The sequence below is a fragment of the Artemia franciscana genome, chromosome 5 (assembly GCF_032884065.1).
Source record: "Artemia franciscana chromosome 5, ASM3288406v1, whole genome shotgun sequence".
Taxonomy (NCBI): Eukaryota; Metazoa; Arthropoda; class Branchiopoda; order Anostraca; family Artemiidae; genus Artemia; species Artemia franciscana.
Genome location: NC_088867.1, coordinates 41595314 through 41613213, shown reverse-complemented (window position 1 = coordinate 41613213; position 17900 = coordinate 41595314). Strand labels below are relative to the sequence as shown.

Here is a 17900-nt window from a genome sequence, read left to right as displayed (position 1 = left end):
AAGCATAGGAATTGTCCTTCTTGTTATAGCCGAGATACTTTAAGTTTCTGTTTCTTTTTCTTCCGTCATTACCTCAAACATTTTCCAATGCTTTTTGCTTTGGCCATTCAAATTCATTCATCCTCTTGAATATTCTCGCAGAACCTCAGAGATACAAAAAAGACTCTCTTAAAGCTTTGGGTTAATTACAGTAGCAGCTATATTATTTCAGTAGCAACCATGCATGTTCTATTGCATATACCTTCTGAAATATCCAAACCACCCAAATCGTGGGCGGATAGGGGAATGTCATCTAGATGTATGCGTAAGTGTGAGTTTGTTATGTTTGTGCTCTCTCTCTCTCTCTCTCTTTCTCTCTCTCTCTCCCTCTCTATAGAATTCCAAAACAGAAGTTCCTCCCCCTACCCCAGAAAATTCCCCAGGACAATTCAATCCTCGGTGGAAATTTTCCCCCGATAATTTCCTGGGAATAATTCCGCCTTGAAAATTTTCCTCGTTTTCAGTTGAAAAAGATATGCACGAAATCCCTCCTTCAGATAAAAAGTTTCCCAAATATGGAAGTAATGAAAGTATCTTTCATTAGATTTTATGAAAACGTATGAATTGTATAGAACTGTATTCCTTCATGTCAAGATCAATGAAGACGCTTGATAAAAAGAAGAGCATGCAGAGGCACCTAAGTAATGCCAGAGTATATTGTACGAATTTAGTGTTGAACATATCATTCTAATGCATTTATATTAGAAAAATAAATTTATTAGTATCAAAATCTTTCATTAAATTTCTTAAATAGTAAAATTAAATTCTATAGTTTTGAATAGCTTGAAATAACTGTATGTAATCGAAACAATTAATTTAAAAATTGGGAATCTATTTAAAGATTATTGAACCGTTTTAGGTTCTTCGTCAAGAGAGGACGTACAATCAAACCAACAAGATCAAAAGAATTGAAGCAAATTATGCAGAATGCTGTACCTCAGTTGAGACAATTGCCTTTTCCAAATTGTTACCCTAATAGTCCAGGTGATTAGTGATTAACATATATGAGTAACCTAGAAGGATTAACCTAATAATAATATATTGTATGCCTGTTAGCTAAAATTATCCCTTGAGCAAAGTAGGACAGTCACTTTGTGGCAAGTTTGTAGAGTAGCAGCTCTCCAGATGGAGACATAGGCTATTAGAACAAAAATAGGCATTTTTCAAGAGCTAATTTCATGATTTTATTTATGATTAAAGTTGCATTTGTGGTAGTTCTACCTATCACATCCATCTGCCTATAGCTACCTATCCCATCCATCTGCCTATAGCTACCTATCCCATCCATCTGCCTATAGCTACCTATCCCATCCATCTGCCTAAATAGCCCTAGGTTAGCCTGTATACAAAGCTAGCATAAAATAAAAATGAATCCTTAATTAATGGTCCTTTCAACATAATAGTCACTGCCCAGACAATTGTGCCCCACTGTCCTGATGAACACATAATCCTATATAGCCTTGATTATTTAATTGTTTGTTGGTTTTTCTAATGATTGATTCATTATAAAAGCCAGTTATGGTGTATAGATCAGAGATATCCAATTAGCCTGAGCAGTTGGGCTGAATGTTGGTTAAAAAAATACTAGCCTTGGCCTATTTTAAGCAAATTAAAAATATGCTCTCAGTTTACAATCAGCCTAATCCTCAATAAGAAACACTACAAATTCTGAAAACAACTTCAAAGACTCTAAAATACTTACTTACAGTATGTCATTCCTGAAAATACTTCACTTTAGCCTCCCCCTTTAATGTGCAAGTACAGGCTATATCCCAAATTAGGCCTATATTTTTTCTATACAGCACACGTTTCTTCAAATAGATTAACAGCAAAGATACAACATTGGTAATGGTCTAGATTAGGTGCTATTGATAAGGAAAATATGTTAAAAAAAAACAATTCTTACTTCCTAATATGCAGAATAATTGCAGTTAACACATCTTGACCCAAGCTCTTCTATACATCTATACTATGCATACACCCCCTTCCCGTTAGTGTATTATTATATAGCCCAAACTGTATGTTCTTTATACATTGTTCCAGCGTGTCTCTTGTTTCAGCATCTGTGCCCATGAATTCAATCAACTATGACAAAACAAGTAATAAGTAACACTACAACAGAGTTGCAACAAATGACTACAAAGAAGTTAGTTATTAGAATGCTTATAACCCCAGGATGCTGAATATTGAAGAGTTGCCTTTGAATGAAAAGGTAGATAAACTGTGTGAATTGGTTGAGCAAATGAAGTTTAGAAAACTTGACTATAATGATGTAAAATTGGTTTGTGAAACAGGTAGCAGCTTGGAAAACAGAGCAAGCCCCTAATGTAGCTCACAACATTATGTTCATTCATGATTTCAGTCATGCATGTTCAAGATGGGAAAAGCAGTGGCTTGAAATATGTGCACCATACACACACAACCAAGCCACTTGGCACTCAACCATCTGCCAGATCATAGCACCAAGGAGAGCTGAAGAGCTTGTTTCCTAAAACAATTGAAGTAAGTAAGTAATCATGAGAGAGAAAAGGGAATTACTGCTTCAATATTGTGACAGAAAAGATATTGATACTTTTCTTATCCAAGAAACTTGGCTAAAACCAAACATCATGAGCGCATGCAAAGGTTTCAACATTTGAGAAAAATGATGGAATAACAGGAAGAAAGGGTGGGATTATGATTGGAATAAGAAGTCATACTCATTATGAGAAAATGGACCTAACAACCCAGCAATCAATTGATAATGAAGTGAAAGTAGTCAGAACTAAATAATTTTTTAAAAATGACAAGAAAATGAATGTTATATGTGTATATAACCCATCTGGAAGTAATGGACTGTTGGGAGAAAGAATAGATGTTCAAATCATTAAAATGATACCAGTTGCAAAGGAAATGATAATATTAGGTGATATAAATGCACATAGTAAATCTTGGCGCAAGTGTAGAAATATTAATGAACAGTTAATGAAGAGATCCTGCCAAAGGGCAATAAGAGAAAGAGATTCAAAGTTAAAAATTTTAACTGGTTTATGTTCAGAGAAGCACTAGATGAGTTTGATGTGAAATCACTAACAGAGGAAGAAGTGGAATTATCTAGGAAAGTTGAAATATTTCAAGAGAAAAGTATAGAAATAGCCAAAACTTTTCTATCACATAGGGAAATCAGCCATCACCAAGGTTGTATTGGCAGAATGAAGATTGTTCAAAGCCAAAAGAGAATTCCTTAGAAAAAAGAGAATATATAATCCGGTGAGAAACTTTCATAGCCTTATTGAAAAGAACAGAGCTTATGCTATATTTTGAAAAACAGTACTTGAAGCCAACAACAGAGCAACTTCAGGCAGAAGCAACCCTCCTATTGCATCTGATAAAAAACTTCCTGTGACTGATGATCAAAAACCTGATGCAACTGCCAAATTCATGAGCTCTGTGATTGGCCAGGATGATCTGGATATGCAGAAGAAGACTGATCTTCTGCATACAATAGACTATTCATTAATGAATTGCATTTAATGAATATAATTAGCAAGCTTCCTGATACATCTCCTGGACCAGTTGAAATTTTGCTTCAGGCTCCCCAACTTGTGGATTAAAGAACAGCTTGAATTAATTAATAGTGTATGGAGGGATGGAAAATTTCCTGATGTTTTGAAGTGTGGTGAAGCAGTAATGCTACCAAAGCCTGGAAAAGACCTATCAAAGATTGAAAACTACAGATGCACTACCCTTCTCCCTGTTATGGGGAAAGTTATGGAAAGGATGGTGAAGAAGAGACTGGAAGCTTTGATACAACAGAAGAAAATTTTGAAAGACACTCAGTGCACTTTCAGAAAAAAGTAGAAGTTCAGAAGACAGTCTTATGTGCCTCAAACAGGAGGCATTATATGCTTTGCGAAATGGGTGGATTTTAGCAGCAATTTTAATTGACATTGAAGGTGCTTTTGATAATCTGCTTCATAGAAAAATTGTTGGAGGCCTAGTAACAGCTGACATAAAAGGCCAAATGTTAGCATTTTCAAATGATTATTTGAAAAAAAAAAGAAAAGTTAAAGTGCAAGTTGATGGAATAATTTCAAATATAACAGTGTTTCCTGAAAGAGGAATCCCTCAAGGATCAGCATCAGGCCCTGACATATACAACATAGGATCATATGATATTTCTATCAACATGAAGGATGATGGAGGAGCTATTTCTGCAGATGACAATGTTGTATGGATTCATGGCATGTGGCACCTACCCAATGAAGACCCTAATGACCCAGGTCATTGCAAAATTCAGAAAAATGGTCCAAAGAAGCTGACTTAAAAGTTTTCTGCAATAAAGACAAAGGCAATTAGGACCACTAGGAAAAGAATTGACAACAAAACAAGCAAATATTTCGACAAGGACCTCTGCCAAGTCGTCCTCAGTGCTCAAAAAGAAGAAAAAAAAATAACTACAAAATCTTACCTTTTGAAGTGAATTTGTAAACATCTGAAAACACTTGAGTTTTTAGAAGTTTACCATATGTCTCGAAACTCAGCGACAAACCTGGAAATAACAAAAAAAAACATAATCTCTCTGTTTCTTTCAAAACTGAACAAAAAGTTGAATGTTTTTTCAACATGGGAAATGATAAAACTGACCCTGTACTGGGTAGTGGTGTCTACCGAGTCCCATGTTCATGTGGGAAATTTTACATAGGTAGGACCCATCAACAACTAGGGCAATGATTGTATAAATATAAAATATCAATGGATAAGTTCCTAAGATTTGAAAATAAAAATGACAACTTTGATTCAGCTCTGGCCCCGCGTATTTTCGAAAATCCTGAACATTAGTCCTTTTTGAAGAAACAACTTTAATATCTACTGTAAATGGTCTATCGCAATCTTTTAAAGATTGTAATTGAGATAAAATAAAATACATAAACAGAAATTTGGCTATAAATAGAGACACATGAGATATTTCCTTATGCCAAATTTATAACAACTTAATATTAGAAGACTCTATCAATGTTTTTGCCCAGTATAATTTATTAAGACAACCAGTCAGCATATCTAATGAAACCTGAAATTGTAGACAAGCAAAATGTATTGCAAGGCGAAGAATAACTGTTCTATCTAATTGGTGAATTCTCTTTCATTGATTTCTAACTGGTTTTTTGATTCAATATCTTTTCTCCTCTTGTCTTCTTCTTCTTTTTCAGCAGGCAGGGTCTTTTCAGTCGAGACTATTCAGCCCTTTTCCTTTTGACTCGCTCTGTGAGATGGACAGGGCTATGAAGCTGGTTTGTCTTACTTATCTTGTATCTGCTCAGATTTTTTGCAGTATATCTTTTGATACTAGCAGTTGAGTTATAAGAGAATATATATTGAGTTCTGTGCTCTGTGTGCAAGTATGGTCAGCAAGACTCTTGGCTGTTAGTGGAATTTTGTGGTGTTTGAAGCATTCTAACATTTTAAATTGCAGGGAATACTGTGCAGACGTCAGCATATTACATTCAAATAGGCAATGATCTATTGTTTCATTTTTAAGATTACGTGACCTGCAAAGGGGGGAAGAGGGAACTTCACCACTTGAATTAGGAAGCTGATATGAAAACACCTGAAAATTTTGCACAATTAAACCTGACCGAATTATGTGATAAATCTTGGAAAGGTGATAGGGTTAGATTCTTATTATTTATCAGTACCTCTGTAAGTCCCCAGCAGCAAGTATCTCGATTGGGGATTAGTCTCCCACTTGGCTGGTCAATATTTAAAGCATTTTTGTTACTTCATCTGCCTTATGGTTACCTATTATACCCGAGTGGCTCTTGTCAAATTCACTTCAAAAGGTTAGATTTTTTTTTAGCACTGAGGACGACTTGGCAGAGCTCCTTGTCGAAATATTTGCTTGTTTTTGTCTTCATATTTTGCTACTGGCTGAGAAAATCTACGTTTTCTCACCTATTTGATTTTATTTTTCATTTATTATATCCTTTACTTTCTTGGTTTCATACATAGTTATTTGACCTTTTCACTATACTAAATCAAATGGCTATCTTAAAATTTTTATTGGTGGTCTTTGGGGAAAGATTGGGTAGGGGAGAGGACTGGTTGCCCTCCAATCTTTTCGGTCATCTAAAAAGGGCACTAGGACTTTTGATTTCTATTTAAATGACCCCTTTTCCAATCTTCCAGAACCATTGATTTGAAATAACCACCCCTGGGAAAAACCAGAAAAAACAAAAACAAACAAAGATCATGCATCCAAAATTCTGCCAATAAATACAAAATTCCACATTTTTAAAGATATAAAGTTTAAACCTCTGCAGTAGGGCTCTCTGATAGGCTGAATCTGCTGGTGTAATTTTTCATTAAGATTGATGGACTTTTGAGAGACCCCCCTCCCCCTTTTTCTTTTACAAATCAGGCAAATTTTCTCAGGTTTTTTTAGTTTTTGATGGGTAAGAATGCACAAAATGAATCATACATTTGGAATCAAAATAAAAGTTAAATTTTTTGATATATCTGTATTCAGTTTGTTATCTCAAAATATCAAAATGTTTGATACTTTAAGTCAATGGAATTGACTTAAGTCAATTCCATCTGGTTTTAGCTTGATTAAGACATGACCAGCAGTAAGGGTTGGGCTTCAGGCCTTACCAACCAGAGGCTCTAGGCGAATGATATTGGCGGAATTCTGAATTAAGACCCCTGACCTAAAATTTACCCCACATTCAATAAGCTTACTGCAGTTAATTTTTTGGCATTCAATAGGCAATTGTAATTATTTAATTGCTTTCAAATGCACTTATTGAAACCTTTTATGATGAAATATTTGCTTATCATGCTTCAGAGCTCAATTTGTCCTTTCGCAGATGGAAAATTCTCTGAATAATAGAATTGGAATATAGTAATGATATTAATAAAAGCTTACAACATTTTTGGTTAATTTCAAAGAGTTTAGAGGTTGACATTTTTGTTGTTGTTTTTCTGTGAGAAATTTGTTTTAATGTTCAACAGAGTGAAGTAATTACACAGTATTCATTAAGCTATAATAATTAATTGAAATAAGCCATGCTGAATATTGGTTAATATTGGTGATCATTATCTTTAACCACAGATCTCAAATTTGGGATCACATTTAAAGCTATTTTTCGTTTGATTTTTGTATTACTGGGTTTCCTTGCTTAAAGTACAATTTCTATTACAAAAAAAGTGGGTTGTTCAGTATTGTATAATTTAAAAAAAAATCTTATTATGGAATACCTCTCAATTGTTGCAGTAAAAAAGTATATATCATTAAGCCTCTCCATCTTGAGCACCTCTAAGCTGATGCATCTACTGGTCTCAGTTGTCAGTAAGAAAGCATTCAATAGAGCAACATTTTCAAATGTTCCTTATTTTTTTAAACATGCATGCAATAAAAAAAAAGAATTCATTAGCCTCCTTGATCTTGAGTGCCTCTAAGCTACAACCTACTCTAGTTTGTACAGTAATATAGCCTTGCCAGAAAGGCAAAACCAGAAAGGGTTATATATACAATAAAAAAAAAAAATCATACAAAACAAGATCACTAACAAAACAAACTACAAAACGATAAATACCTAATCTGCAAACCAGATAATTCAATCATTAAAACTTGTTTTTTTCTTTCTAAACATTTATCTATAAACACACTAACTTGAGTTATTGTGGTTGGATTGCTACCTTGTAGAATACCAGGAAGCAGCAAATCAATCCTATGTAAATATTTCTCCCTTAAATCAAACAGCACTGGGCACTTCCAGAGAAAATCGTCTTAATCTTCATTGTCATCTTTACAAAGGGGACAAGTATACTGCCCTTCAGGAACTACTCTTTTTATCAAACACCCTTTGTCTGCTCTGGATTGGAATGCAAGCTGCCCTAAGCTGAATCCATTGACATGAAACTATAGCTGGTAAATTAAATTTAAAATGATCTTCCTCTCCAAAACTAGGTTTAGCCAGATTATGATGTTTCAGTGTTGTATAATTTAGAAGTAGTCTTTCCTAATACTGAATTTCTTAGCCCTCTAAAATAAATCATACCTGGATTTGTACATGTGTTAGTAACTGTGAGGACCAAGACCATCATTGCATAAGCAAGGCATTCCTCCTCTTTCTAGTAATGTCTTAATCTGATATTTGCTGCTGTCTGAAAAAGCTTTTTCTGAGAAAATGATTTAAAATATTCTTAATTAAGATTGAAATCAAGAGGTCTGATTTTCTGGAATGTATCCGTTTGCCATGGAGTTACATATGTAGGGGTGCTATCTTCATATATTTCCAGTGTGTGTTAATCTTGCTTTATGCTGTGCATATCTTCCACTTATCTTAGCTTTCGTACGTTTTTATCTTGAATACGCTAATAAAAAACTTCTTATTAGAAAACTACCATCCTATCAGCATCTCATCTGCAGTTGTGAAGGTGCTTGAGATATTTGTCAACAGAGCCCTAATTCAGCACTTGGAAATTCACTGCATTCTCACATCCACTCAACATGGCTTCAGATTTATAATATCCATTGATTAATCTAATACAGGCAAAAGGTTTTGTCATGAATTTCTTATCACCAGACTAATAGCTGCAGCTATTAATGATGTTATTGTCCAGTGTATGCAGAGTTTCCTTTCAGAAAGAAAACAAGTTGTAAGAGTTCACGACTCTCAAGTTGTCTCTCATTTCTCCTTATCTACAACTGTTTTAAGCAGTGTTCCACAGGACACCATTCTTGGGCCAAGTCTCTTCAGCTTATATATAAATGATGCACCAAATCTTCTCTCTAACCTCCTCACTCTTTATGTCGACGATTCAAAACATGTTGCTTAAGCAGCCACACCCTATGACCTGCAATCTATCCAAAAGGACCTTGACATTCTTGGGACTTGGGCTGATATATGGCTCCTGTCTTTCAATACTGACAAAATGCCATGCAATCCACTTTGGCAATCAAAATACACATCTGAAGTACCATCTCCAAGGTAGCCCCCTTTTTGTAGTCTCTGAAGAAAGAGATCTTGGAGCCATTGTTGAGTGTCAACTTAAGTTCAGCACCCATGCAAAATCTGTATCGTCGTCTCTCCTCCAATCTCTCGGAATGATCAAAAGAACTATCTTTAGCAGACGCTCAAGTGTGTTTATGAAGCTCTAAAAGGCACTAGTTCGCCCGCGCCTAGAGATTGTAATGTCCCTGGCGTCACCCTTTTTCAAGAAGGATAAAGAAATACAAGAAAGGGTACAACAAAGATCAGCCAAAATGGTCGAAGGGGTCAAACAAATGCCATATGAAGAGCGTTTATGCCACTTGAAGCTTTGTGCTCTCGCATACTGGAGGAAACGTGGCAACATGATTATGACCCACAAAATTATTTCCAAAAATCTTGTCCCTGATCTTCTCCCCCCCCCCCCCAGAATGTTCTATGACTTGAAGGCATTTCAAGGAAATCTTCAAGAAACGCTCCTTTATCCGAGAAAGTAGCCATTTCTTGAGCCAGCTAGTAACAAACTTGGAATCAACTCCTGTACAACTGGGAAGCTGTTGAGGCCTCAACCCAAATGTAGCAAGCAACTGCATCAAACAACCTACAGAAGTCATAACAGAGCATTACAAGGACGGAAAATCCTTAGATTCACTCCAAGTTGCGATTTAAGGTAATTAGTCAGTCTAGCAGAGAGTGTTAATAAGTTACAATCTAAGGAATGGGTTAGTTTCTAAATGGTGTTAAATGTGAATATGTGTTGTTTGATTTAGGTACATATCTAGGTGCTATCTAGGTGCATACAATCCAAATTGTCATAGTTTTGCTATGACGTAAACATTTTCTTCTTGGTCTCAGATGGCTTGGAATTTGTGCAAATCAGTTTTAGCTTTGCAGCATAAAAGTGATTGAACTTTTATTAAGGACTAATAAAGAAAATAGCTGTGCTAAGATCAACAGAAGCCGTGGCTGCTACAATGGACGTGATGACGCAAAACTTTTTTGTGATCATGCTACACTTTTTTGTATTAAAAGCCATTATTGGACTCGCATTTTTTTTACATTTTGAGGGGGTTGAAAACTCCGGCATTTTAACGATGGCAAAGAAACAAAATCAAAGTATCGCCCCGGAACACTTCTTGTTGGAAATATTGACCAGAAGTTGCAGTATCTTTGCATTGTCCTAGCAGCCTAAATCTTTTTCTATGCATATTCTACTTGCTCTTTGTTTGAAATCTTAAGTCAGCTAATTCATGTCCGTTTTAATTGTTTGATTTACTCTTTAATTTTGATGGAGAATTTTTTTCTATTTGCTACCAATAAAAAGATAGATGGGCCATAACTAGAGAAGACACAAAGAAGGTGACACAATGTTTGAATTCAGGGTGTTGGATTCCGGGAAATAATTGAAAGCTTAAAATATAGCTAATTCATAAAACTCGAGCACCAAAAAATCTTGAAAGCTCAAGAAAAGCTAAAAAACATCATGCCAAAAGGTAATAAGGCCATAAAAATACAGTTTCGAAATCAACACCACAACGTTCATTACAATCTATTTTGGTATCAACAACAGAATAGAAAACTTTATAATTTACCTTCACAGCAAAAAGTAGCTGCCGAATGGGTTATTTTGAGCGTTAAATTGGCAAGCCTCTTGCTTTCTGGCTCCATAATTAACATTTTGAAAAATCTTCAAAGCAACCACACAAAGACATATGATCCAGATAAACTACAAGACACATAAACCACATAAATGTTATAAGCTAGGCATTCCCACTCTTTCTAGTAATGTCTTAATTTGGGATGGTTGCAAAGTTTTAAAATCATTATTCAACATCTGATCATATACTGCTCTTGCTAGTCTATCTTCATTTGTCTTCATTAACCTCCACCAAAATCTTATCATCAAAATAAACTTTTGTAGCTTTAAAGAAAAGAGGCCCATATCTACTTTCAGAATCTGTGAATGTGTCATCTGGTGTAGTCCAAATGCTTTTTGATAATACTGCTCAGCTGCTGAGGGACTCAAACTGCTGAGCTGCCTCTTCACCCGAAATCTCTGCTCTATCTTCTATCACTAGTAAAACTTTTGTATTAAATATTCTTTTATACATTTTTAGGCTTTTAATTCCCATTAATGTTGGGTTTTTAAAAATTTCAGACATGGTCACTTTACAGTTTAATTATTACATCAGTATGACTTTTTAAAGTTCTATTTCTTGATAAAACAGATCCCAAATATCTTCTTCTTTTTCTTACACTTAGTTCCTTCTTACTAAATTAAAATCTGTAATTTTCTTCCCCACTTACTTTCCTTTTTTAAAAATAACGACTTCACTTTTCAACATTCAGCCTTAATTTTTTTTTCATCTGCAAATAATAAAATGGATAGTTTTTGGGCCTCTCGAATAACTCTTGAATAGCCGGTCTATTCTTTTAAAAAATCAACAATGTCATTTATAAAAATTAATAGACAATTTAGGAGAAAGACTGCTGCCCTGTTTTACTCTCAGCTTAACATTAAAGAGCCTAGAAACCCTCTTAGCAACTTGTATAATTACACTCACGGAAATATACATTCTCACTATCAACCTCACAAAATAGGGAATTAGTCTATCACAAGATATACTATTCTAAACAGTCTATCTTAAATTATTTTAAGAAATCACACCTGTAGTTAGTTAGACTTGTATGGCATATCTTGGCTTATGACAATCTTTTGTGAATGTATTCCTAAATATAGTTTTAGCATCTTTTAAAAGTTGATGATTAATTTTTTTTGTATAAAGGCTTCTTTCTTTTGTTTCAGAGGATGAAACATGGTTTGATGAAGAAAATGCACTGAAAGCAACCACAGATTTGATCCAGTTATCTGACACCAATGAAGTAGGAGAAGAGTCTCATGTAACTGTGGTTTTAATCTGCATTTTTCTAGCTTCGAGATCCCTTTTCCTCTCTTGTTTTTTTCTTTGTTTTTTCTTTTTTTGTTAAGTTTGTCAACTGTCTAGTTTGTTCTGTTCTTTCTATTTTCTTTTCTGCTCTTGTTTTTTCCCTTCCTTCTTGTTTTTTTTTTGTTTCTTAAGTTTGTCAAGTGTCTAGATTGTTCTATTCTTTCTATTTTCTTTTCTGCTCTTGTTTTTTCCCTTCTTTTTTTTAAGTTTGTCCAGTGTCTAGATTGTTCTGTTCTTTCTATTTCCTTTTCTGCTCTTGTTCTTTTTTCTAGACCTATATTGTCAATAAGCTTTTGTCTTCTATTACAATAAAACCCAGCATAGCTGCACGCATCTCAAAATGGGGGAGATAAACTCAAGGCTTTTCAAACCACATGATATTTCAAAATATATTGTATATTTAAACTCTAGTGCCCAGATTTTCATTGATTGTCATGTATTTTTCTTATGTTCTTCAAAAATCTTCTTAGGGCAAGGGGTCTTTAGAACTAGGGGGCTCTTGCTATTTCCTCATATTGGTGGATTCATGCTTCCATAGATGTGTATGGAAAATTTAGTTTGACTTGATAATCCCTTCCAAAGTGTTAGGAAACAGTGAACACTGCAGGTGCTTGATTCTTTAGTCCCTTTCGAAATATTAGGAAACTATATAGAGTGAACACTTAAATTGAAAAAAAAAAAACTGTTTATCCCATGCAATGATGCTAGCAAAATATTAAAACTGTCTAAGCTGCAGCCTTTACTATGAAAATCCGATTTTTTCTAATCTGATGGGAAACACTACACTTTATGATAGATAGATGCTGCTAGTATTTTTTTTTAGTATATTATTTTTTATTTTATTTTAATTTTATTATTATATTATTTTATCATTATTGTTAATTCTGTCCATGTTACAGTCAAAAATTCACTTTTGCTAATTTTTTTCCGTTGCCTCGAAAGTGTAACAAAAGTTCTAACTCATGTTACATTTTTTTTTTTTTTTTTGCTTTTTGTTAAGTTATTTCTTTTCTATTACGGGTGTAGACCAGAAACGGGCGCATTTTTACTGTGTAAAGTTTCGTAGCTTATTGCTATTGGAAACCCTTCTGCCCCTTCTTCAAAGAAGTGTCTCTTGTGAAGAGTATGGGAAGCTCGTGAAAACTCAAGTTGATTTTGAGACATCAAAAAACAATCAATGCTATCTAATGATACCAGTCAAATATTAGAACTGTCTAACTTGCAGCCTTTAGTATAGAAATTAAAAGACAAAACAGTTATTTTTTCTCAACAGAAAGTAAGGAGGAAAATTAAAGCTTAGAACAAACAGAAATTATTCTGTATAAGAGGAGAGCTTCCCCTTCCTCAACCCCCCACTCTTTAAGCTAAAGTTTGACTTTTTGTCACAATTCTTTAAGAATAATTCCTATTCAAATTTTATGGACATTGTATTGAGCAGTATTTCTTATAAAATTGTGGCAAAAAGTCAGACTTCAGCATACAAAGCGAGGGACGAGGAAGGGACAGTCCCCTTCATACATAGAATAATCTTGTTCCTTTTTAAGTTTTAATATTGCTTCCTACTTTCAGTTGGAAAAAATGTTTGTTTTTTTAATTTAGTTTCTGACTGTTTTTCAAATCATGCCAGAAAATCCCCCCTCCTCTCCTGGTTTAAGAATTTCCTCTGGAAAATCCTTAATTTTTCTAAATTCTACCTCTGGAAAACCCATATGTATATTCATTTAAAAGGTACTTATTTCTGTCACATAAATATTACAATATTTGTATATCTACCTATATAATTGAAAACATTAGTAACTCCCAGCCAATCATAATCTGGAAATAATTGCTTGACGCTTTACAATGAATAGCTGAAGCGAGTATTACTCTATTATGCAATTGGAGTCACTCCATAGATTGCATTTTTCAAGTTCTCGCGGAGTTTGTGTTTTTTTTTGCATTTGTTTTGACTTTTCGAATATCTTCCGGTGCTGCATATCTCTCCATATTGATGAAAAGAAGATAACATATATGCAGCTGTGAAGCATTCATATGTTGTTGAACATTTTTCATTAAGCTTGAGAAAAAGAAAAAGCAGTATTCCTACCGTCGACGTTTTAGCTAAAGTTTTAAGAATGTTTTCTCAGCTTTGGTTGTTTTTTTCACGGGTCTGCGTTCATCAATGTAAGATTATAGCTATACAGGCAAACGTAATTAGTTTTTTTTTATTATTATTATTTTTTGATTTTTTTTTTTAGATACATAAAAAATGTATTTTTCAATTTTTTTCAAAAGGTAAAAAAAGTATATTTTTATATTTTTCAAAATGTATGTATTTTTCAAAATTTTTCTGGTTGAATCCCTTCTCTCCTTCCTTTTTTAGGTATTGCTTGTGTTAATATTAATATTGCTTTTGTTTTAGGCAGACGATAGTAGCAGTCAGGGCAAACGTAGCCCGTCAGTTTCCTCAGCAAACAGCGAATCTCCCACACCAACAAACAGCAGGGAAGCGCAAGGATGGAACCAGTCACGAGACCATTGGGAGATCTCTTTAAGTAACTTTTGGCTACTATATATAATTTTCGCTAATTGGCCAAAAAAAAAAAGAAAAAGAAACAGCAAGGCCAATAGGTTTTAATGTTCCAGACAAGCATACAATATGCTCATCTATATTCAGAGGAATTTCTGAATTCAGATTAAATAACTGCTTACCTGTCATCATCAACTAGTTATATACCCACTTTTTGGCATTTGGTTTGTATCAAACGGTTGAAACTCCATCTAAGAGTAATTTATACAGCTGTTGTTTATTTTGGCTTTAAAAAAATGATGAAAGGTGGGTTCAGATGATTTCTACAGGGAAGGGGTTGGTCTGAATTCGAATACAGAAATATTTCAACCTAAATTAAAGTTTTTGTGTGGTTGGTCTTTTGGACAAATAATAGGGGAGGTTTTTCGTTCCTTACTCTTTGGAGGTATGATGGCTGCAAACAGTGTTCTGCCTGAAACCAGGCTCTGAAAATCTGCTTAACTAAAAAAAAAAAAAAATTAATATTAAGGCTTATGTTCATCTATTTTTCAGTCATATATACATATTAAGTATACCGTTATCTGGTAGAGAGGCAAGCTCGTTTTGCACAGATAAAACAACTTAAGTAGTAAATAACGAAATATATGGATAATCAATCAAGGTAAGAAGAAAGAGAAAAAAATGACATTATATTTATTACTCACCACGCTACAGCAGACATCCCACTCGACAATAAAAGAAATTATTATTATTATTTTTTTCTACCAGTAATGGGACAACAAGAGGAAAACAAATACCGAGAAAAAAACCCCATCAAATTAATAATAATAATAATAATAAATAGATAAGTAAAAGAACGCAACAAGCATAATAGAACGCAAAAAGTTATGTGACTCTAGAACCAAATCAAATTCGGCTGAAGTTAAAGTTGAGCAAATATATTTTTAAAACATATTTTTCGATTACAGAGGAAATCTTTAATTATGATTATAGAGGAAATAGGGTTTTTAGGGTATTTTTTTTTTTTGTTTATTCACTGATTATTGAGGTAACTGATAAATAGAAATATTTTTTGAATGAGAATTTCATCCTGAATCCATATAACATTTATTTCCCTCACAAATTAACTTCACCTTCCCTGTCTCATGTTGGTCAAATATACATTATCAAATATGAATAATGCTCATAGTGGTCAAATATGGCATTTATTTCCGTCACAAATTTACTTCACCTTCCCTCTCTCATAATGGTCAACTATATATTGTCAGATATGGATCACGGTCATAATGGTCAAATATACTTTGTCAAATATGGATAATGGTCATAATGGTCAAATATGACATTTATTTCCTTCACAAATTACTTCACCTTCCCTCTCTTATAATGGTCAAATATACATTGTCAAATATGAATAATGGTCACAACAGTCAAATATGACATTTATTTCCGTCACAGATTTACTTCACCTTCCCTCTCTTATAGTGGTCAAATATACAAATGGTCACAATGGTCAAATATGACATTTACTTCCGTCAAGAATTTACTTCACCTTCCCTCTCTCATAATGGTCAAATATATACCACCCTTTTCTTCAAATTAATTTAAGAACCTGTTCTATAGAAGATCAAGGAAAATTAAAGTACACTAAACCAAAGATGAGATGAAATAAAATGGTTTTTCAAGCGTATAACTACCATTAATCAGTATCATTAAATAATTGAAACATAAAACGAACGGAAATTATCCAAGTACCCTGGAACTTGGAGTCAGGAACTTGTCAATCCAGTCTCAACTCTTTGGTAAAAAGAAAAGAAGTTCAGTTAGTATAATAGAAGGTTGTTGATGCAAAATCCTTGCAAAACATTCAGACAAAGATGGTACTATTTCCGATATTCATAGCACTGCTTCTACCAAAAGCTTATCGACAACTATTGAAAGTGAGAAGAGGAAAAGGAGAAAGGAGAGACGTCAAATATATACCTTGAATTATATAGGAACTGAATTTTCCATCCATCAATCTTTTCTTCAAATTAATTTTAAAAACCTGTTCTATAAAAGATCAAAGAAAATTAAAGAGCTACACTAAACCAAAGATGAGATGAAATAAAATCAAATAGTTTTTCAGGTGTATAACTACCATTAATCAGTATCATTAAATAAATGAAAAAAAAACGAACGGAAATTACAAAAAATAACCAAGTTAAATTTAAAATGAGCAGAAACTACTACAAAGAGGAGTAGAAATAAGGCCTTCTGTACTGAAGACTAGAAGTTAATTTTTACATTACTGAAAACAATCTTTATTAAGATAAATGTGTCTAAAAAAATACACCACCATAACCAGGATTACTTGAAAACAGTAACAGTGGTAGTAGTATACATATGTCGCCTTTTGGTTAGTTGAACATTCCCCTCATCATGCCCTAAAAGTTTAAACTTAATGCTCTAAGCCGTTCTTAAGGTATTGCTGATACGTCGTTTTGACAACCTGTATGCATATAGTGTGTATTGATTTAGTTTAATGTCTCCCTCATCAATTCCCGATATTTTCACCTTAGTACCCTTAGCCTTAGGATTTGGCGTAGTAGACGTAGCAGTTGCAGTAGTAGTGGCAGCAGCATGCACACATTACCTTTCGATCAATTGATGTTCCCCCTCATCATTCTCTGAAAGTTCCGACTTATACCCGGCGCTGTTCCTGAGATAAGCTCTTTTGGCAACCTGCATGCACATAGTGTGTTTTGATTTAGACCAACATTCCCTGAAGGCTTTGCCTTGATACCCTTAGCCTTTCTGGACACCAAGGGTCAAACATGACCCTGTTTCCCAACAAATACTATGTGTAAATAATGGTGAAGTGCATACCTTACAGTCCTTCCTACAAGTTCTGTTTGGGGGATGTCATCCCCAGAGGTGTAGTGATTGGACCTTTCAACTATGTTGAGTAAAAAGGCTATCTCAATGTTTTGTTGGATGTCTTTGGAGGAATAAGGTGCATGGGGGGGGGGGGCTGTTAGCCCTCCAATCACTTTTAACTTAAAAAGAGCACTGGAACTTTTGAATTACAATCTAAGGCTCCCCCTCCGAAGTACCTACAATTCCTTTGACACCAGGTGCCCTGGTGAAAAAAAATACATAGACCTTACTTCGCTCTTTACTCATAGTCAGCGGTGCCTATGATTGATTTAATGGTTTATCTAAACGGTGTTAAATTCATTGCATGTATTTGAATTTATTGCAGTGTATGTTTGAACATTGGGGGATGGAGGTTAGTAAATTTCTGACGGGAATAAATGTTATATGGATTCAGAACGAAGTTCTTATTTTAATGGTATTTCTATTTCTTTGCTATCTCAATAATCAGCAAAAAAAAAACAAAAAAAACACCGTTTTTAAATCCCTTTTATATGGGGCTGGTCAAACATTGTCTCT

At 34.1% G+C, this 17900-nt stretch overlaps 1 protein-coding gene across 1 annotated transcript in view; it reads left to right on the top strand.

Annotated features, from left to right (window-relative positions):
* Positions 1–830: 830 nt before the first annotated feature.
* The window catches only part of LOC136027424 (ralBP1-associated Eps domain-containing protein 2-like), a 205828-nt gene continuing 188758 nt past the window's right edge, over positions 831–17900 (top strand). Inside the window, exons 1-3 of the mRNA XM_065704683.1 lie at positions 831–1023; positions 11818–11912; positions 14361–14493. Of these exons, the coding sequence (XP_065560755.1) occupies positions 960–1023; positions 11818–11912; positions 14361–14493 (292 nt within the window). The 5' untranslated portion in view covers positions 831–959. The remainder of the gene's footprint in view (positions 1024–11817; positions 11913–14360; positions 14494–17900) is intronic.